We start from the raw sequence: 22,609 nt of genomic DNA on the forward strand, positions 1-22,609 counted from the left end.
TTTGTTTGGTCATTTTTAAAAGCTACTTTAACAATAGCGGCACCATAATTAAAATGTAAGCGTGGTGTTTGAAATGTCGTTCTCTCTTTATTTGTAATGATATACAGTATTTAAATCCTTCTAGAAATGCATATTAATCTACCTCTTAGTAAATTAGTTTAGTATTGCTTAGTATCTACTTTTTAATTGGTATATCATATAAAACATAATTGTTTAATTATATATCTAATTGTTTCATATATTTTATATGCCGTTGTTTCCTCAACACCATATAAAATGTTTGTTTGTTTTGTTGCATGTTTGTACTATATGTCCCACTTAAAGATGTTTGCATACTGTAAAGTATATCTAGAGAACTTCTCGTCCATTTGTGATGAAACCTGGACCCCTTTCAGCACAGGTTATTAAGAGTATCAGCATCTAGGGGTATGCCCTGTCTATCTGCCTGTCTGTCCATACATCCCATTTATTTTTTACACATATCATAGCTGGAGAAGTGTTTTTTTTTTTGTTTTTTTTTTTTTTTGGTTAGGACATTTTCAGGATCTGGTAGTACGTGGGTGCACCTGCCCTTCTGTATGTATGTCAAGCTTATACTTTTCCATGTGATGGTGATGCAATTTTTCTTGGTACTGATAGCTCTAATTTTGCTTTGCTTGTACTATAATATAGATTTGAAAGGTCATATAAAATCAGGCAATCCACAGTAATGAGACTTGTGCAGAGAAGTACTGTGAATGTTTCTTGTGCCATTATCTTAAGCAAACTGAAGAATGCATTGTCAACCAGTGCGTGTCTCTGTAGCTGAAAGGAAGAGGCTCACTGAACAGGATTTGAACCCACAGCTTTCTGTCCCTTGAGGTGAATACATGTCGCCATCAATTTATCTGTGCAATGCGGGTCACCTTTATTAATCTTTAATCTTTTAGTATTGCACACATTATTTATCAGCAGAAAAGTACAGTACATCAATTGATTCGTCATCCTTGACCACCAGTGAGGGTGTGTGATTGGATGGGTAGGGGAATGCAGTTTGAAACGTTGCACACAGAAACAGAAGGGAATATTCATGGAATTAAAATGCATGTGATTGATGTTACCATTAAATAAACACAACAAAAGCGTCCAAGTTTATCCCAAACATGCTCAATTAAGATCAGGGGACACAGGGAGTCTCATGCTCCTCAAACCATTTGCACACCAGTCTGGGTGATTTTATCATCTTGAAAGATGCACAACATAAACTACAGCATTCGTTCGACCTCCCAGAGTAATCGAGGGCCCCAGGGTGTAAGGAGAGAACATTCCCCACACCAGGGTGGTAAACAAATGACTGGAAATTGAATAATCTTAGAGTTTGTAATAGTTTTTTCTGAAATGCAGAAATATGACTTTTTATTTCTGACAATTTCACCCAAACATTTGTAAATTGTTTATTGCACAATGTTCATCTTAGTATTGTGCCATTCAATAATGCCCAAGATCTTGAACTGATGCCTAAATGCACCATCTTCATGGCGGGCTGTGCTTCAGAGATCAAACAGATTGTGGAAAGCCTGTTTTCTATGGCGTTAATCTTGTAAATTTTAAAGCTAGTTTTAATGATCTCTATGCTTTGATTACTTTAGGGAAGTGGCTATCACAATACTGTACTAGCCTCTGCTGTTTAATGTTACTCGCTAATAGAAAGTATGATTACCAACCTTTCCAATGCCGTATCATATCATTTGGGTTGAGATGCACTGGTGTAAATGAACATGGTACACGGTCTTTCACTTAGGACTTCTGTGCACAGTGCTTCTTCACCTCACCTCCTCACAATCAACCTTTAGGAGTCTTTTGTGTACCATTTGTACTGGAATAGTTAGCAAACATGACAAAATAATGAAACAATAGCGAATCACACAGAATACACTAAGAATAATAAAACTGAACTTGACAACATGCTTTGGTTTAGAAATGACTTGGATACATCAGTGTAATGTTCCCTCGGAGCAACAGATGAAATGAGAAGGCTTTTTCAGCGAACAGTGCTTCTTTGTGACAGGAGAGGTGTCTCTAGCACTTGAGAGGACTGTCCTCTCAGATTAAAAAATGTAAAAGGTAAATTAATCACTCGCAGTGCCAGGAGGGATATCTTCCTGAGGGTACAGCTAGAGAGCAGAAATACGATAATTGCAGAAGAGTTTTTTCATAAAATCTTACATTATTAAGTCTCCTTTCAAATACCGCTTTTTTTTAAATGTTTTTTTTTTGTATATAATATTTATGCATTTGAGTTTGATAAAGTCATCTCATAAGTGCAGTACCCCTACATGTATCCATCCTGTGACAGTGACAACACTGGTATCACTTTGAATGTGGTATCTCTCTTCACAGTCTCCATTGCAGAAAGTTATTTCTCAGGTGATGAACATATATCTCACCCTGCCATTCTGCATTGGTAATAAATAATTAGGGTGCCACTGTACTGTTTAAGGAAGCTTGCTTGTTTAAATCATTTGCATACATTTGAAGAGTGGACCACTTACAATTCCGGGTTACTAAGATATTTAGTAAGTTCTGAGTTAGTTAGGTAATCCTCTTCGTGCCGGGTGACACACCTCTGCCAGTCGTGAGCGATTTTCTCAGCTGTGCCCCACGTCAGGTTTTCTGTTGTCAGTTCGATCTCGATGGTTCTGCTCCATTTTTCTCTTCCTCTTTTCCTTCATCCCTCTGGTGTCCATCTCAATGCTGTTTTGGCAGTGCCACTGGCATTTCTTCTCAGTATGTGGCCAAAGCCATCTGCATCTCTTGGTGATGGTTTTGGTACTTTCCGTGTAGAGTTCCATACTGGCAATCTTAATGGGCCAGCAGAGACATGTACTGTGGAAGCTTGGTAGTTTTTTAATGTCATAGTCCATTATTCTCCAGCTCTGAGGCACATGGCAGCACAGACAGGACCCAGCTGCAGTATAATTTGAGCTTGGTGAATCTGCTATATGATGTTGATTTCTCAGTTTGGGTCTCAATTGGATGACGGTAGCTCTGGCTTTCCCCAGTCTAGATTTAATGTCCTGCTCTGTTCCAGGAGTCGCTGCTGTCCAGCTCTTTTGAGGTTCTGCATGAAGTAAGAATATTTAGAAATGGTGCTGTCCTTGAACAATGTATTTTTTTCATTTCAGGTTATCGTGGCCTTAATAAGTTTCTTGGAGGCTATGCTTCTTGCATATCTGAGCTACAAGGTAAGGTGCTCTGCTCCTTTTCCATCTTTCAGAGTTATCTTTCTGATGTGTTAGATGTGCTTATACCAAGTATTGACTGCATTGGCCAGAGCTGTGTGATGATTTATTTTTTTATTAGCCACTAAAAAATACCACATGCTATGCAGTAATGCCTGAGTTCCTGTCTGAAATATTCTTCATGGGCAATGACGTCAACTTGAAACCATATACATTTTATTAGTGCATAAAGTGAGTGTCTAATTCAGCAGTCATTAACAACACCTCTGAATTTAAAGCACATTGAGCTGGCAGAACAATTTCATTACATCTTAGCTAACAAAGTGTGTATTGACATCACTTTGTAGGTCTCCCCTTTTCATGCATGAAAGAGGCACATATCGTGGCAACAACCAAGGACAGCTGCAGTATGAAGCTCAGGCTAATACATTGAGGGCTGTGTGAGTCAGTTTGACCTAACCTTACACAGGCTCTGTGTATTGTGTATTCATACGGAAATAATGCTTTCACCTTGATATTCAGTTCTTATGCCCTGTGCAGTTTTCACAGTTATTCTAGCTGAAGGAGATATTGTGGAGGTGTTTGTACAGACATGCATCAATCTTCACATGCTTATCTATTGGGATGGAACTTGGCATTGATTTAGTTAGTTACTGTGAAGACTATCAGAGTCTGGAGATTCAAAGGGGTGTCTGTCCATACACCCGTCTGTCTGTATGTCACACTTACTGTACATTTTGCGTATAGAGAACTGCTTATTCAATTATCATGAAGTGTGGTATTGACATTATTTAGCATAATAATAATAATAATAATAAGGTATTGAGACTATCAGATTTTAGGGATATTGGGGTGTCTGTCTGGCCGTTCATCCATCCATCTGTATGTTTTAGTTCATTTTTATTTGAAATTAAGTAAATAGTACTTTTAAAGCTAAATAAAATATTAAAACAAGTAATTTCTTGTAAAACTAACACAGTTACTATTGTAATTGGATCATTCGATACCAGTTAAATTATAAAAATAAGAGAGCAAATATTTAATCCAAATAGGATACCACATCAAAACTTCCATTGCGAATCAATACAGTACATACTTTTAAATCTGGTACATATCGTAGCAGTATGTACAATTCCCCATTAACGACCCAACAGCAAAATGAAATCAAAATGTTACCCATGCACAGAACTGCTTAAAACGTAAACGCCATGCAATTTAGCAAAAGATTAAAAAATAACAAGTCTCCAGAATTAAAACCGTATCCAAAGTCAGTTTTCAAAATTGCAGAATATAGTGCTCGATAAGGCCCTAATGTCACAGTTCACTTGCCAATGAAAATGCAGAAAAGCAACTAAAGATCACAGATTAAAAAACAAAAAATGCATCACAGTATCTAAAACTGTTTAATGATTCACTTTTACATTACCGTGCCTTGTCTCGTTCGCTTTGTTTTTGGAGGAAGCGCTGTGTAACTAATGCACAATAAAGACTGATTTGCCATCCCAGAAAAATAAATAAATAAATAAATACGCGGGCAGTGACGGTTAAAAAAGGCAATTGTAACATTGAACAGATGGGCTTTGTATCAGAAAACTGGTGACAGAGTCGGAAATCGTGTGTGACGGGTAAGTGCATTCATTTGTTACATATATATAATGGGGGTTGATTTTATTGTTCATACAAGGACGGTAAAACGCGACTCACGTGTATCTCAATGTCATATATCCGAGTGCTGACTGTATCAGGAAATGAAAGCAAAAGAGGCTAGTGACATAGCCAGCTGTGCCACCCAGCTCACCCTGGTATGGGTTTATCAATCTAACCCATTTTTTTGCTTTCTAAGGGAAACATCTGGGAGCAGATCTTCCGAATATCCTTCATTCTGGAGATGATCAACACAGCCCCCTTCATAATTACTGTATGTATATGTATCACTCGGCCTCGTTTTCTGCTGTAATGCTGTTTGCTGTTCCCCAGGGCACATTAGAAATGTGTCTTGCTCGTTGTTGCTATTTCCAAGGGCAGGGAGTCGTGAGGAAGCTCTCCATTATCAATAGCTGTCAACTCCCAGCGCTACATCGCTGTAGAAGCCAAGGGCACTACAATAACAATAATGCGAATCTGCATTGAAGGAGAAGCTTTGTGATGCTGGGGGCTGGTTATGCAAGGATTTCTATTTCTCTAGGATTACATTTCAATTATTTCCTTTAAAGTGCATCGTTACATATGTGGTATCTAAGTAATTACCATGCAACCACATGTGCAGCTACAGTGCGATTATACTAAGAGACACGTAAAGTGCAACCCTACAAGCAAACGTTTGCACACAGTCGAGGAAAGGTTTCAGCATTACCTGTGTGACTGATATGGGAGAAAAGAGTTTCACTATATGGAATATTTTCCAAAACACACTCTATATAGGACATTTAGGATAGGATATGAGATTGGCCAGTCTTTTCTCTGCTTTGATTTATCGTAACAAAACGAGCTTGGTAGAAGCTAATAGCGAGGCTACGTGCTGTTATACTGACTGGCTGTTGTTTTTTCTCTGCAGATATTCTGGCCTCCATTGAGAAACATATTTATTCCAGTTTTTTTAAATTGCTGGCTGGCTAAATGTGCTCTAGAGAGTATGATAGTAAGTGCCTTAATGTTGTTTTTTTCCTATGTGCTTTTAAAGCAAGTCAACTACCAGTGTGTTTTATCAAGAGATGCTTCATTAAAAGGTTCTGCTGCACACTGTAGTTCTTCTCATGTTTCCTGAGAGAACACAGCGCATTACATCTATTATTCCTTTTGCAGTTAAGTGGTTTTTGCAGCATACTGTATAAAAGAGCTCTCTAAAACTTGTCTGGTCCTTGTCAAGATAAGTTTAGTACTTTAATGAACCTCTATTGTAGCATGGATCTACTTGAGTGCATTACATTGGGTCACTCTTATTACTGTATATGTGGAGGCTTGCAAAACACATGCAGATGGTGTGCAATGAGCCCCTGAACTAAGAGATAAACTTTCCAAATATCAATTATGATCATCCCCTGCGCTGGGTTGCTTATCCCTGGTGATGTGAACATAGTGGAAGTACTGTAGAGAATTGATACAGACCAAAAACATGAGGCATTTCTGAACCAAAACTCTACATTTCCACAACTTATTTCCAATCCACTTAATATCACTTTTCCCCAAAGTACGATTCTAAGTTAACATGAAAGTAAGTTGCTGTATAGTATTTAAATATTCCAAGATACAAAGTAACACAATAAAGCATATATACAGCTCAATAAAGCATCTATACAGTGACACTGCTTATATAGGTTTTTACTTATTAGAACACAATTGTAATCAATGTAATGTAATACCTAGTACTGAGTTCCAGAGCAAAGCATGCTGTTTTATTATATCAACCTTTCTGTATTTTAATACGTTTACCCAGTTTAATGGGAAACTCTATGGATATTGAAATTTACTAAGGCTAAGTAATAATTGGCGGCACCATGCATAATAACCAGGGCAGCAGTGTGGAGTAGTGGTTAGGGCTCTGGACTCTTGACTGGAGGGCCGTGGGTTCAATCCCAGGTGGGAGACACTGCTTGAGCAAGGTACTTTACGTAGATTGCTCCAGTAAAAACCCAACTGTATAAATGGGTAATTTGTATGTAAAAATAATGTGATATCTTGTAACAAATGTAAGTTGCCCTGGATAAGGGCGTCTGCCAATAAATAAATAATAATAATAATTTTCATTGCTTTGTTGTAGAACGACTTACATCGAGCCATCCAGAGGACTCAGTCAGCAATGTTCAACCAAGTTCTCATTCTCATCTGCACTCTTCTGTGTCTCGTGTTTACTGGGTAAGTTTGACTGTTTCCTTACCAGCGTTGCTATTTAGACATCTGATGTGTTTGTATACTGGAATATTTAAAAGTAGATAGAGGTGTCAAATGTAAGTGTGATGATTACTTTGTGATAATACTATGTGGAATTAACACTAACGTTTCTCCAAAACGTTTTGAACCAAAAAAACTCTTTTTTTTTCTTGCACATTTTATAATCAGGCAAGTTTATTTTACAGTAGAAACCTACCTTGAAGACATGTCAGCTTAAAATTAAAAATGCTGAAAACCAGTATTTATTACATCATTTTTTTTGTCTCCACATTTCTCTACCCTCTTAAAGTGTATTATTCAGCCTGTTGAGGGCACTGTAATTAGTTTGAATTGATAATTGAAGTGCTCTTGGAGATTTATTAAGTTCGTATTCAAATGGTCTATTTCTAATTTTATCAGTAACAGTCCTTGATTATTCTCTAATAATTATGTTAAACTAGACACATAATTGACTTCAAATTATTTTATTTGCTTCACGTTGTCCAGACAGAATGTGTCTGAATGTGTTTTAAAAGGTCCTGCATTTGGTAAAGTACTTTTACAGTTGAAATGTGGAGATTTAATTTAGTCTGTGTATTTACTGAATACTTTCATACTTGTGTATATGTGTTAACACAACATGATTCTGTATAACTCTCACCCTGTGAAAATAGCCCAGGCATGAGCAGCTACATAAGTGCATAATGCATACTTGTAGAATAACAGTCATCAGTTGTATAACTGTCCTATCACCCTAACAGGCAGGCATGCTCCTAAAATGTGCAATAGAGTGCACATTATAGTTAGGGAACGAGGGGAATGAGCTGTAGAGATTGAACCTGAATGCCAAAATTAGAACTCTAGCAATGAACTCATTTTAACTGAGCAGGCACTTTGCTTCTGTGCAGGACCTGTGGAATTCAGCACCTGGAGAGAGCTGGAAACAACCTCTCCCTCTTCAAGTCCTTGTATTTCTGCATCGTCACATTCTCCACTGTTGGGTACGGGGACGTGACGCCTCAGATCTGGCCGTCTCAGCTTCTTGTAGTCATCATGATCTGTGTGGCTCTTGTGGTGCTGCCTCTTCAGGTATTCAATGTATTAACAAATCAGTCATAAGCATGTAAAGTAAGGTGCTAATATCTAACCGTCCTCTCCTCGATTTACATGCAAAAGGTTTTAATGAGTAATCCATTGCACAAGCGCAGTGGTACCCAAAAATAAAATCTGTTACCTACCTCTGCTGAATGAGTAAGTGGGACATTTGTTCTTAATTGTACCCCTAAAAATGGGTATATACCACAGCACCTCCAACTACTAATGTCTCCTAAAACATTTAAGCCTGCAGCTTCATTTTTTCAGTGTTATTCATGTTGACCTGTGATCTATTATATATATATGCCACATTAGGGTCATGTGTTTTTTTTGTGGTTTCCAGGTGGTTAAGCTTCAAGATATTGGCTTCAAACTAAATACACAGCTGTATTTTGGGATTCTAATACCGTACAAGAATAATTAACCCTTGCATTCCAGTTATAGTGCTTCACTGAAAAAAACAAAAGCATTGCTTTAAACGAATTCACCCAAAACTTGTCACCCAATGACAAAGCCAATTGGAGCCCTTGTTGTCAATGTTTATTTTGGTTTTAGTTTGAGGACTTGGTGTACCTGTGGATGGAACGGCAGAAATCTGGTGGGAATTATAGCCGCCACCGCGCTCAGACAGAGAAGCATGTGGTGCTGTGTGTCAGCTCCCTGAAGATAGACCTCCTCATGGACTTTCTCAATGAATTCTATGCACATCCCAGACTTCAGGTAAGAGGGCAGCAGCGACCCATTGAAAAATCTCTTGTGATTTGTTTCTTGCAGCATTGCTGATGATAGAAAGCTGCTGATCAGGGGGAAAGAAAAAGCTGCTTTAAATGAATTGGACTCAATTGTATTGAATTGTAATGGCAAATGTAAAAATCAGGCTAATATACTGTATTCTTCCAGCTTGACTGAGAGAGGGGTTTCTTTGTATAACCTGGTAGGGACCTGGACCAGTTGTGAACTCAAATCCTGAGAAGATGCAGAAGCTAGCAATTTAAAATGTATATACAAACAATACTTACCTTGAAAAAGTCAAGCATAGTTTTGAAATGAAGAAAATATTCACAAAGCTAATTAGTTATTGAAAAAGTGTTTTGATTTGGGCTTTTTGATTAATTGATTGCAATTGGAATATTCCCTTTTCTAAACTGATTTTGGGGGTCTGTCCATATCTAACATTGAGACATGAGACACAATCAAACTGGTTTATCTTGCACAAAATTAATGAAATAAAGGAAACAAGCATGTTATAAAAGTGTATTTCTAAGTATGTTTGCACAATCTTGATAATTTGTAGCTAGTAGTTTTCTAATTATTACAAGAATATGTGTGATAATGAGCTGCAAATGACTAGAAGATGTTTTCTGCATAATCACACTCTACACATTCATACAAAATGATTTCCCATCATTTTAACCTGGTTGAATTTGTTGCATGTCCCCTGTCTTACTCTGAATCTATACGGTGCATGCTTCGTGATTAACTGATAACTGTGTCCCTGCTTGTTTGCAGGATTATTATGTGGTGATTCTGTGCCCGACGGAGATGGATATTCAGGTACGGCGAGTCCTACAGATTCCTCTGTGGTCACAGCGGGTCATCTACCTGCAGGGGTCAGCTCTGAAGGACCAAGACCTCATGAGGGCCAAGTGAGTGCATGAAGCCTGTCGTTCTGTGCTGTACACCAGAGGGACACTTCCTGTAGAGCCTGAAATATAGTCTTTTAAATAATGCAACTATCAAACTCCCAAATCACTGCTACTCAGCACGCTGTATATCAACAAACACACTGTGCCTCCTAATAACACCCTAGATACTATTTATCTATTGTAATGTTCATTTCTAACCACGTTGTGTGTCTTATAAATAATAGGAGTCTTTGTTTCTTCATGGGACAGCTTTCCCTGGACACATGACACATCATGTGACCTTATTTCTGGTTGTCCATTTACTACATTGGCTTACCCATCTGTGCACTACACTACTTAAGAAAACAGATTTTGGTGGATTTTCAGTTTGACTGTCATCTCTTTTTTTTTTTCAATCGAACAGGAGTCCTAGTTGTTGTTAGAACACAGATGCAATCTTTTTATGAAGCATATTTTAAAGCTGAAATAGCTAATATCAATTTAATATCTGTTTATTTCTGGTTTTGCCAGAATGGATGATGCTGAAGCCTGTTTCATTCTGAGCAGTCGGAATGAGGTGGATAGGACAGCAGCAGTGAGTATTTTCCATGAAGGATCAGATACAGACACATGATATGCATCCTGTCTTTATCGATTGACACTGGAATTGTCTTTTAAACTCTACCAGAAAAATCCACAACATGTTGGCAGTATATTATTTTATGTCTTTTTCTTTTTTGTAGGACCATCAGACAATCCTGAGAGCATGGGCTGTGAAGGACTTTGCACCAAACTGCCCGCTCTACGTCCAGATACTGAAGCCAGAAAATAAATTTCATGTTAAATTTGCAGGTGAGTCCTTTGATTTCCATTAACTATAGGAACGCACAATGACATGTGGGGGGGGCTGTTATGAATGGAAGTTTGAATAGAGGGTTCTGAAAAAGCCATTTCAAGAGCTAAGAAGCATTCCCTGGTTCCCTACAAGAAGTCACTTTAGAAACAAACTGAAGATGCCATGCATGTGGAAGAAGGTCTGTTAGGAATACAAATTCAAATCCAGTCTTTACACCTAATTAATTGAATGCCACTCTTTAAATACCATAGTTTTAAAGTGCGTGCCTTGTTCCAATTGAAATATTTGAGACGGCATTAAGCAAAATGAAAAATGCGAAGGACCTCCAGATTGGATTCATATGCTGATGGTGGCTTCATCAAACCAGCAAATGAGAATTGTCTGATTGTGTTAAATATGAAGATGCACTTTCAATAGAAATTGTAATGCAGTTATGTCTGTGGAACCTAATTGTGTTTTGTTGGAATCTTTATGAAAATGACACTAAGTTGTACTAAGTTGTTAGCATTCCTGTTACAACGATTTTATGGGGTAAATTATATAAGTTCAAGTACATGTATGTGAATAAGTGCGGTGGTATGAATGGGTTTGTATTAATCGATTCAAAGTTGATTGTATAAATCAATTCAAAGTTTTGTATGATGTTATTGAAACAAGTAAACTTCTGAAACTGTACTGTAATAAGACTCCTTTTTAATGATTTCTGTTGTATTAAGATCCAGTTGAATTCTGCCAAATATGTTTTATTTTAATAAATGGTGTTATTCCATTCAAAACTGATGGTGTAGTAGACACTGGCTTATTACTGTAGCAGTTTATCACCTGGAGGCCTTGTTTGAGAATCCAAATTCACAAGTGACATGGGTTTGGTGTAAACCACAACTGATACAAACAAAAGGTCAAACATGGTATTGCCATGGAAACTGAACTGCTCCCTCACCCCCAAAAGAGAGTGGCCCCACAGGGCAGGTTTGACACATGCTCACTCAACAAAGGTCACTTCTTACACTACTCCTACCACGATGATGAATAACATGGACCATTCTTGGTTCCAGTGTTGAAGACTGAGCCTTTTCTATGAGCGCTCAACATTCATCCAACATTGCTGTTAGTGTTTGGGAGTGCTAATGCAGTGTTTCTGTCTTCTAGATCACGTAGTTTGTGAAGAAGAGTTTAAGTACGCCATGTTGGCTCTGAACTGTATTTGTCCTGCCACATCCACCCTTATCACTCTGTTAGTTCACACGTCCCGAGGACAGTGAGTATTCCACCGTTTTGTTTACTGGTTGTTGCTATGGCTACTTGGCGTACATGTTTAACAAGAATCAGAGAATAGCTTTTTGTGTATATGCCATTTAAAATAATGGAAGGTGTATTTTGTTTGTGTTGCTTTTTATTCTGTAAAATTAGTTTAATATCATCACTGTGGCTGAGGGCTGATGGTCCTAATTATTGTACGTTTGTAGCGGGCACTTGTATGTTACTTGACTGTTTTAAGCACCCATTCATCACCTTTTCATGAGTATGTCCCTTTGATTGTACAGTAGAATACTATGGGCTGAATTTAATAAATGCTATGAATGTTGAAGTCTTAAAATTGACCAATGAGGTATGGTGGAGGTGTCCATATATACCTCACTCTTACATTTTATATAGGTTCATACTTGTCCATGATATTGATAAAGCTAATTTAGAACTGTACATTTCTCACCTACATAGGATCTTTACAAGCACTTATTGTAAAAGCAATACCAAACATTGTGTAGTATTTACTTGCTGTACTGCACTTGCTTTGATTTCTATTCGTCACATACTGTGGGTCATTGATTAAAAGGAACTAATACCCCCAAATGAAGTTCAGTAGAGGAGTTCTCCACTTTCTTCAGTCTTACAAGTAATAAGCTTGTTCCACACCGTAGATATACAATCTGCAATCGATTTATCTGGAAGTCAGTTATTCAAATTGGCAATTAACTGGACCAATACCTGGTCTCAATAAAATATGTATTTAAAAAAAAAAATAATAATATGTGTTTGATGTTAATTTGGGTTTTGCAGTAGTAATTGTTCCTTGTTACTGCATTAGTCCCGTTACCTGACGTTGTACTGTAGTCCAATATTAGGATTACACATTCCTATCTTTTACTGAATATGGCCCTGTACAGTATATACCTTGCATGATGCTGGCAGTAGGAATTTGATTTGAATGAACCAGTAAATGGAATAAATCAGTCAGTTGATCACTTGACAGGTAAGCAAGGGTCTCGGGTTCAAATCAAATTCAGAGGACATGTCGCAGCTTATCATTGTAACCTGTATTAGAGATTAGCCAGCTCCTGTTCTGGCCCACTCTTTGATAATTAGCTCTTAATTTCAAGCAGTTGTTACCAGGTGCTTAATTTGGTCTTTTTCAGAGTGCTTTTACTTGTGTATCGTAACTACTTAATTTATTTAAATTTCAGTGGTTATCTAGGTCCAGATGGCATCTAATAACAGGAAATAATGGGAGTCTAATAAAACAGAATCTGATAATAGGAACAGTAAAACTAAGAAACCATGTTTCCATGCTGAAACACAAAATATGAACCATTTAAACGAACGAGTAAAGGAAAACATAGTAGAACCCAACTTTAGTTTAGTCCTCGAACAGTCTAAAAGCGTGGCTCATAGCACACTGTTTGCTGTTAAACTATATCTTTATCGCTGGGCTACGTCTTATCATTCTTCTTTGTGCATGAGACAACACTCAGAACAGAAGTGTAGTTTAGACCCAAATGCAAAATTACAGAATGCAAGTAATTAATAAATAGATTTTCTGAAGATTCCATCTGGCTAACATTATGTCTAGAAAATAAGTGGTAAGAAATCTGTGCCATGTCGACAAAGAATTGATCTGTTTCCGCATGAGTCCAATTCAATTCACAGGGTGAGGATTGGGCCCTCATTCTAACCAAAGACAATTCATTATTGCCTCATCGTGCCACCTTATTGGATTGCTTTTCCTTTCTAATGTTTCACAAACTACTGTCCTGCCAAATCAGGCTGGGTCACTTTACTCAGAAATGTCAGCGAAGTAGCTGACTTCAAATTGGACTGACCCAGGGGAGGGTTATGAAGAACCAACTTGCTGGGAGGCCAGTGTGAGGGGGAATATCGTTTGGGAATATCCATATTCAGGAGAGGAGGTCATGTAAAAAATAAAAAAAAGGCTTGAGTAAGCCAAATAGACAAGCGTTTCAGCTAGTGTTATATAAAGGAAAAAAAACTGCTTGACTCAACAGTTTTACCTCCTATAAAGAACTTGCACAGAGGCAGATGGATGACACATACCAGTCCATGTCAATGTATTTTGTGTTTGCTGGCTGTATCCTCCAGGGTAGTTGTCAGGCTCCACTTGCTGCAGGGGAGGTGACTGTTTTGGCAGGACAGTGAAAGTGTGGCTTTCAAAAAATTGGCTTCACAACTTACAGCGGGGATTCAGTTGTTTTTAATTAATTCTTGTAACTTCATATTACTTGGAAATTACGATCTGCTGTACATTTACCAAACAGAAATTGCTCTACAATACTGTTTGAAAAATATATAAAAAAAAAAAAAGTCATTAACAGATCCATGCAGCCATTCTGTTGCCGCTTTGCAGTAGAATACAGCATGATAAGTTAGATTGCACCCACTTTGCCATCCATTTCATTTTTGAAATGCAATAAATCAGAAACTTAGTTGTGATGAGCTGAATACAAGCATGTTTCCTTTTAAGAAGACTCTCTAGTGGATGTTTTGTGCTGTGTTTGCTGCAGAAGATGAAATCACTGGTGGTTGGTTCAGAAGTCACTTGATCTTTGAACGGGTCAATTGTCTTTTGAACTCCCGATGTGGCTGCACTGCTTAAGCAATCGGAATTCAGACAGCTGTGCAGTTTGATTTTAGTGGCATTTTGGTAACTGGCTCTTCACTGTAGCAGCCACAATTTCTTAACGTTGCACTGACTGCTTCATGATAATTGTTTACAGAACCCCCTTGGATCCTTTAAACCCGAGACAAGGAGCATGCCACTCTTTATTCAGGTGATACACTGTACTGTACCCCATGCAGGAGACATGTTAGAAAGCAAACGCCTCACTCGATTACCATGCTGTGTGTGTCTGTGTCAGTGTGCTTTTACATCACCTTCCACTTTCCTGTGTCTTGTCTATGTTCATTTGTGTTAAGTTGTGAAACTGGGAATACAGTTTGCTTAATGTGCCATATATTCATGGTTGTGGTAAAGCTCGCTTGGTTCAAGGTATTGATGTATTAAGTTACTATGCATTTAATTTGAAACACTGTAAAACCACTAGAAGGCAGACTTATTACACTCCGAAGCAATACCAGTAGATCTTAAAACATCAACTACTGTAGTAACGCTACCTTTATAATGTGACACAACAGTGTGACGTTTTGTATAAGAAAATAAATATATCTAGGTTGTGCCTGCAGTGTTTTCATCTTGCTCTGATTCTGTTTTAGAAGCCAAGTAAGTTCTGGACTGGGCAGCAGTTGGATGTTATAATCAGTCCTGTCAGTTTTGCACTATAAAGTAAACAAACTTTTGCAAAGGACTGAGATATGAATTTTGTCTATAGGTGACGGCCAAAAATGAAATATTTACTATGGGCCATCATTAACAATATCATATTCATCACATCTCATAATGCTAAGCAACACACTCTAAACTGAAGTTGTTTAAAGATGGTTCTCACATTTAAAAAATCACCATAATTACACAAGCGGGCTTACATGGGATTCTATACATATGGAAAAAATAACAATGTGGCATGACACAAGTTCATTTCTGCCAATATACAGTACCTTATGGTAGTACCATTACAGATTAAATAACCTTCATGATAATTATATTATTTTTGTCCATCCCTTTCAGGCAACAATCCCATCATGTAGACCCATTTACAGTAGAAGAATGTATGTTATACAGGTGGCAGGCTTTATATGCACAAGGTGTGCCGTTTGCCTGACTTTTCATTTTCAGTATACTAGAGATGATCATTTTACAAGACGTGTGTATTAATACAAAGTTATAAACCAATGTAGCTGAGTATAATTATACACAGGACCTGGTTTATATTATAAAAAGTACAGTGTCTGTAATGGCTAGCACTGCACATCCCACTTATACATCTACTATGAGAAATGGCACAAGTGAGTAACACTACCAGTAAGTACAAAACTTATTATAAAAAAGATGCAATGTTCTGTAATAGCACTACCTTATATCACGTTGATAGCTCTTACCCCGCAGTAAATATAGCAGCTGCAAAAAAAGCAGTTGTATTAGCTATTGATTTTGAAGTGCTTGGTTTCTGTGGTTGTTGATGATCTTGTGTGTGTTGCAGGGAAGGCCAGCAGTCTCCTGAACAGTGGCAGCGGATGTATGGCCGGTGCTCAGGGAACGAGGTCTATCACATCAGTCTGGGAGACAGCAAGTTCTTTGGGGAGTACGAGGGGAAGAGTTTCACCTACGCTTCCTTCCACGCACATAAAAAGTGAGTTCATATGGAAACAATGCTAGCCTAATGGTTCTTATTCAACTTACTAAGCCAGTGTGTGTAGTTACATTTTTATAGCTCTTACAGCTGTATGGACACTTTACTGATTCATGTTTCATATGTCTATGGTGAAAGACAATTTAGAGTTGAAGAACTGTTCTAAAGTTCAAAAGCTACTCCTGAACTCATGTCAGAGTTATCTTAGTCAAAATGACTTTAAGGACTGCCGGTACACACAATATGTCAGTAATTGCAAAAGGAACCACTCATATGATTTATTTATTTATTTTTTTAATGTGAACCTGCTTAGTCTTTAATGATTTAAGGTGGCAGTATTTTGATCTGCTGCTGTTTAGATCATAGAAAAAGAAACCTGTGTTCCGTAATGTGCCTCATGCCTTGATTTACACACATTTCCAACTGTACTTTTTAGCAATAAAAATTATAATATTTACACACTTAAGTAATTGAGGCACGCAATCATTTTTACGTTAGCTACACCAACACGGAGGTCGCCTTTCTCTTCTTGTTTCAGGTACGGTGTGTGTTTGATCGGAGTCAAGAGAGAAGACAATAAGAGCATCCTTTTGAACCCAGGTCCCAGACACATCATGGCAGCCTCGGATACCTGTTACTACATCAACATCACCAAGGAGGAGAACTCCGCTTTCATCTTCAAACAGGAGGAGAAGCACAAGAAGAAGGGATTGGCTCCCGGGGGGCTGTACAGTGGACCTTCCAGACTCCCTGTCCACAGCATCATCGCCAGCATGGGTGAGAGAGAGAGAGAGAGAGCACACTGGATAGCAGGGGGGCAAAACAGAGACTAGAAGGGATAGCAGCTCACAAAATAGCTTCATAGGTTTTACCTGCACTTCAATTCACTGTCAGTTAACTTAACTCTAGCCAGTAATTTAAGTGCAGAACTGGATTTAAAAAAAAAATGATCAATGTTGCAATCTCTCTAATGCAAGTTGCAAACTTTAATTGAATTTGATATCTTGCACACATGAAGTTACCTAGAAAGATGGAATTAGCACAACACAGTAAAAAGGTTCTAACTGGCTAGTACTCTTAATTACTGGTAAGATGTGTAATTCAGCTCATGCAGAGCCAAAAAAAGATTCCCCTCTCCTGTGTTTTAGCTTGCGGTGATAAGATTTAATTAATAAGACAATTTCATGAATGCTTGATTGCTGTCAACAGGTGGTGTTTAACAACAGTGGCTGACCATTAAATGCCATTCAGTGTTGATGGGAATTGATGCAATTAAACAGAGGTGTTATTGGTTATCATTAAAATAACTAGAAGCATCTATAGCCCATATTTTGTGTACATTACCGCGATAGCATGGTATGCAGTAATATATAAAAGTTGCATCTTCCTTTTGCTAGTCACTTTCAGTCATGCTATGTGAAAGACACGATCTGACTGACTAGCGTAGGTGCTTGGTTGGCAGGAGCTTCATTATCCAAGCCTGCAGAAATTACTGAGAAGGAACAGACTATGTTGAAATTAGGTTTACTGTTGTGATGCAAATAGCGCTAAAGCATTTTCTCTGTAAAGACATCCAATACTGCACTGTACTGCAATTCAAAGGCTTGTGGTTGATTTGGTCCTTTAGTATCTCAGTTAAGGGGTGTTTCAAAGTCCGGAGTTGTTTCAGTAACTGAATGGATGTTAAATGTCTGTGTTCCAACAGTTAAAGATGTATGGACATATACTGTTCAAATGTCATTTTAACTGCTAGGGACCTGAAACACAGATTAAATCATATTGGTAGATATGTGGTCTAAATATTATACTTTAACTATGCAAACTGATGCCAGCGCAGACAACTCGGCAAAGATCCCCAAAGACTTTCTGGCTTCCAGTCCTGTGATTTTCAACCTGTGGCACGCATACCAGTACTGATACGTGACAGGCTTGCAACTGGTTAAAGACAATGTGATTCCCAAACTACAATACAATAAAAGAAAATTGGTTGTAATGGAGTAGGTCTCTGTTTTACAATAGCCATTTTAAGACCATCATGTGTCCAAGTTACTGGTACACCAGATGGTCCCTGCTGGGAACATTCGTACTTGAGATGAAAAAGCTGAAAACCACTGTTATAGACCATCTGACAGACAGACGCTCGAGAGCATCTCACTGAAAGGTAGAGACTGGAATAAGTATGTTTTTATGTTCCAAACACCACTGCTGCCGTCTCTGTATGGTAATGTCCGTTTCCACGGGTCATTTTCACAGTGTGCGCTCCCACTTCTGTAGTATTGACAGACTAGGATTTATTTTTGTCACTGTAAGGAGAACAGCATGAGAACAACCACAGGAACTCTGCAAATCACAATACAGACCTGGGTAATCAGGTTCTGAATGGCCCAAGACTCTGCAGCAACGCAATGGCTTGGTAATTCATTCTATGCACTCACCACTCTGTGTATATGAAGTGTCTCCTTCCCTCTGTCCTAAATCTGTCTCCAGTCTATTTCCAACTGGTATCTGTGCTGCACCCCTTAAAGTCTAGAACAGTTTTGGGAATATCAAAACAGAAATAAAAAACATTTAAATAACGCAAATAAAGCTTTGTGACTAGGGCCTTAACCCTGTACCTTGAACCTTTTACATTCCAGGTACTGTTGCTATGGACTTGCAGAACACGGAGTGCCGCCCCAACAGCAGCAGTAGTAAACTAGCCCTGCCCACCGAGAACGGAGAAAACAGCAGAAGGCCTAGCATCGCCCCAGTTCTGGAGATAGCAGACTCCACCTCAATCCTACCATGTGACCTGTTGAGCGACCAATCAGAAGATGAAACAGCCCAGTCGGATGACGAAGGACTGCCTGCTCTGGAGTAAGTACCCACATGAAAGAAAGGTGTACATTTAATTGCTGTTCAGAAATATCTAAATATCTCACTACTGAGCTGTCCGTTAATCCTTAAGGTGATTTTCAGAGTTTAGATCTAACCGTGGTGGAAATGGTTGCCTGACATACTTCCAGTAGCACAAAAACTGAAACTTCAAAGGAGACGATTAAATGGCTAAACTTTTGCTTAAAATGGCTTTTGCAAAACAGAGACCTACTCCAGTGCAACCAATTTTTCTTTTTTGTCTCTGAATACATGACCGCTTCGTCTAATTATCTGACAAGAATTTGCCACAAATAACACAGAGTGGCTGCTTTGGTTCACCTTCCATGAAACTGTGCAACAAATTCTTGAGTCCTTTTTGTCAGCGGTTCATTGATAGAAACAGATCGATACATTACGTTAGCGCGATCAGCACAGTGGTGTGGTTTGGGAATCGCATTATCTGCTGTTGTGTACCAGTTGCAAGCCTGTCATGTACCAGTACTAATAATAGTAGCACAGGTTGAAAACCACTGGTCTATAAGACCCTTGTCCTTTTTTGGGTGGCAGTTTTTTTACCTGCTACTGTTTAGATCATTAAAATAGACCTCTGTTTGGAAGGTTTAATTGAGGCATACAGGTAGAACTGAGGTCATAAAGTAACACTTTCTGTTTTTAATTGCACCCATGCCTTATTTGTTATATTTGCCATCCTCTTGTCTGCACGGATCACAGAAACTAACACCCCCGGCAATGGTTGTCCTAATAGCCGGATGAGGCTTTGTAAATGCTACTTGGGTTATTAATCCTCAGTTTCAGGTGTTAGCTCTCAAACACTGTTATTATGGCTTAAATATACACCACCTTCCAGATGACAGATTCACTGTGGAGGTGGAGTCTTTGTTGCTAGTGTGATCCCCTCACACCCATTGATTACTAAATATCTTTTAAATCAGTTAGCTAATCGCAGCATCTTCAAGCATGTGCATTAACAGAACACAGTGGTCCTGGCACCTGATTGGCTGAATCAGAGGAACCGCCCACTCAAATGGGATGGAACTCTAGCTGGCACAGTGGGCTAGATCATGTTCACTCTTTACAGAACTCAAGGCAATTCAAACAGCTGTTTTGTATTCCCTTAAGGAGGTTTTCTTAGGAGAGACTTTAATCTGAAGAAATTAATACTGCAGATCAACTCGAAATTGAAACCCTTGCAACACAGATAAAGCATCTAATTAAACCTAATTTAAATCTAATTAAACTATCCTTTACTGTTAATGACATGACCTACAGTACAGTGGTCTTAATTAAAAAACAGGGGCTCGTTATCTTTCCTAAGTAGTTTTATCAGTATAATTATAGTAAGATCAACTGTGCTGGCATGCAAATAGTGTCCATACCAATACAGAACAAGAAGGAAGAACTGATTTTTTTTTTTTCCTAAGCAATATGTTTTTCCAATGGTGACTGCCAAGATTAGTACCACATTCAATGTTAATTAAAGCATTTCAAACTGCAATGTCTGAACGTTTTATTGGATGCACGGCAGGGAAATTCTGAATATATAAAAGTAGCAAACGACTCTTAAATCCTAATGTAGTCAACGTTTGCGTTTCTCCGAGGATGTTTCCTTTAAGTGTCAGTACTGTACTAACACTGATAAAGACATTGACTAAAAACGAATTTGTGATTTATTGTTCGGCATTAAAGATTAAGTTAAATGACTGGAGAATAAAGCAAAATACTGTAGCAACATTTTTACTGTGGCTTATCAGCCAAACACAGCACTGCAGCCTCTGTGTGCTCTGATCACAGCTATCAAAAAGCAAAGACTCTCTCAGGAGGGTTTGGAACCGTTATCTGTAAACGGAAGCTGTGTGGTTACATGTACCCCCCCCCCCCCCCCCCCATTGTTTGAATATCTTATCCTGGTTTTGTACAGTGGCGCAGCTCTCAGTATTAGCCATTATATCATTTTCGTCACTACTCCAGAGCAAACCCAAAAGACATGTGTTTGAAATGCAGAATCAACAATCGCCCACTTGGGAGCTGCACTTGTGCAATATTGCTCATTTTAAAGTAATTTTTTTTCCTACTTTGCATTAGCGGTAACACAGAATAGTGAACTATAATAGAAAAGTGACAGTCAACCTCAGAAACTGGTAGTCGACTAATCATGCGTCACGTGATTGTGAAGTCATTGTCAGGCATGTACACAGACAGCAAAGTGCTATGAAACAGTACGTTCACAAATAGAGCATTTATTCATATTTTCTTTTTAATGTGTTGACTAGTCTACCTCTTAACTAATTATTTTTATTTTAACTGACCGACTGTCAATTTTACTAGTTGTTCTAACCCTCTTTGCATCTGTTTCTTACTGAGAGCAACAATACCGTTTTCTACGTTTATCACATCACATTATGTCTGTTACCCCCCTCACCCCCCGAGTGTCTAGGACTGCCTGTGCAGACTCGTGTCTCTCCACAGTCTGCTCTCTCACACTGGCTGCTTCCTGCTTGGTGTGCAGCCTGCTGAGACAGTCCGTCCTTTTCACTGGATTACCCTAAAGAATCTGCTGCATTACTGAGAGAGCTTTTTGCATGTTTCTGGAAATAATGCTAGCTATAATAATATTCCATATTATTAATAATATTCCAATAATAATAATAGCTTTAATAAAAATAATAATAAAAACTGTTTAGCTTGTAAGGAAATGCAGAAATAACTCAAAATACCACAACGTATTTCCACAGTCCTGCAGTGCCATCTAGTGGTCCACATCAACAACCAAGCACACACCGAAGTCTATGCATCATATGCATCATTTTTTTTTTAATAGAGGTTGTTTTAGCATACTGTGTGTGTGTGTGTTTTCCAGGTATGTGAAAGGGTACCCTCCCAATTCACCTTATATCGGGAGCTCTCCAACCTTGTGTCACCTACTGCCTCAGAAAGCACTGTTCTGCTGTCTGAGATTGGACAAGGTGAGGATATTATCAGCTGGGTTTTGTCACCACCGGTTTCAAGAAGCAAGAAGCGCAACATTCAAAAAAAGCTGCCATTTGCCCTGGTATCTAATTTGAATGGAATAACTTTGGTGTGTGTGTGTGTGTGTGTGTGTGTGTGTGTGTGTATATATATATATATATATATATATATATATATATATATATATATATATATATGTGTGTGTATATATAATCATATACAGTAGTATGATAGCTGTTCTATATAATCAATGTACATTTCACCTTTCTTTGTTCTCACGGCACAATGTAACATGCCTTTCTCTCTGTATATTGTTGCTGCATAGGGCTGTAAGCACAACAGTTTTGAAGATGCTAAGGCGTATGGCTTTAAGAATAAGCTGATTATTGTTTCGGCAGAGACTGCTGGGAATGGGTTGTATAACTTTATAGTTCCTCTGCGAGCCTACTATAGACCCAGAAAAGAACTGAACCCAATCGTACTGCTTCTGGATAACCCGTAAGTATGGCAGCATCACGTCACTTTCTACTGACTGGAGAGTTTGTGGGGCCAAATGTAGGC

At 38.4% G+C, this 22,609-nt stretch overlaps 1 protein-coding gene across 8 annotated transcripts in view; it reads left to right on the top strand.

The window, feature by feature from the left end:
* Window positions 1-22,609, top strand: part of LOC117973875 (potassium channel subfamily T member 1-like) — a 128,167-nt gene that overhangs the window by 80,993 nt on the left and 24,565 nt on the right. For all 8 annotated transcript variants that reach the window (XM_059005417.1, XM_059005420.1, XM_059005419.1 and 5 more), the window contains 15 exons: window positions 3,165-3,224; window positions 5,065-5,139; window positions 5,776-5,859; window positions 6,979-7,073; window positions 7,997-8,177; window positions 8,739-8,903; window positions 9,693-9,829; window positions 10,340-10,403; window positions 10,552-10,660; window positions 11,814-11,922; window positions 16,055-16,204; window positions 16,743-16,981; window positions 18,841-19,060; window positions 21,939-22,044; window positions 22,374-22,546. In XM_059005417.1, the coding sequence (XP_058861400.1) occupies window positions 3,165-3,224; window positions 5,065-5,139; window positions 5,776-5,859; window positions 6,979-7,073; window positions 7,997-8,177; window positions 8,739-8,903; window positions 9,693-9,829; window positions 10,340-10,403; window positions 10,552-10,660; window positions 11,814-11,922; window positions 16,055-16,204; window positions 16,743-16,981; window positions 18,841-19,060; window positions 21,939-22,044; window positions 22,374-22,546 (1,967 nt within the window). The remainder of the gene's footprint in view (window positions 1-3,164; window positions 3,225-5,064; window positions 5,140-5,775; window positions 5,860-6,978; window positions 7,074-7,996; window positions 8,178-8,738; window positions 8,904-9,692; window positions 9,830-10,339; window positions 10,404-10,551; window positions 10,661-11,813; window positions 11,923-16,054; window positions 16,205-16,742; window positions 16,982-18,840; window positions 19,061-21,938; window positions 22,045-22,373; window positions 22,547-22,609) is intronic.

The sequence above is a fragment of the Acipenser ruthenus genome, chromosome 31 (assembly GCF_902713425.1).
Source record: "Acipenser ruthenus chromosome 31, fAciRut3.2 maternal haplotype, whole genome shotgun sequence".
Classification (NCBI taxonomy): domain Eukaryota; kingdom Metazoa; phylum Chordata; class Actinopteri; order Acipenseriformes; family Acipenseridae; genus Acipenser; species Acipenser ruthenus.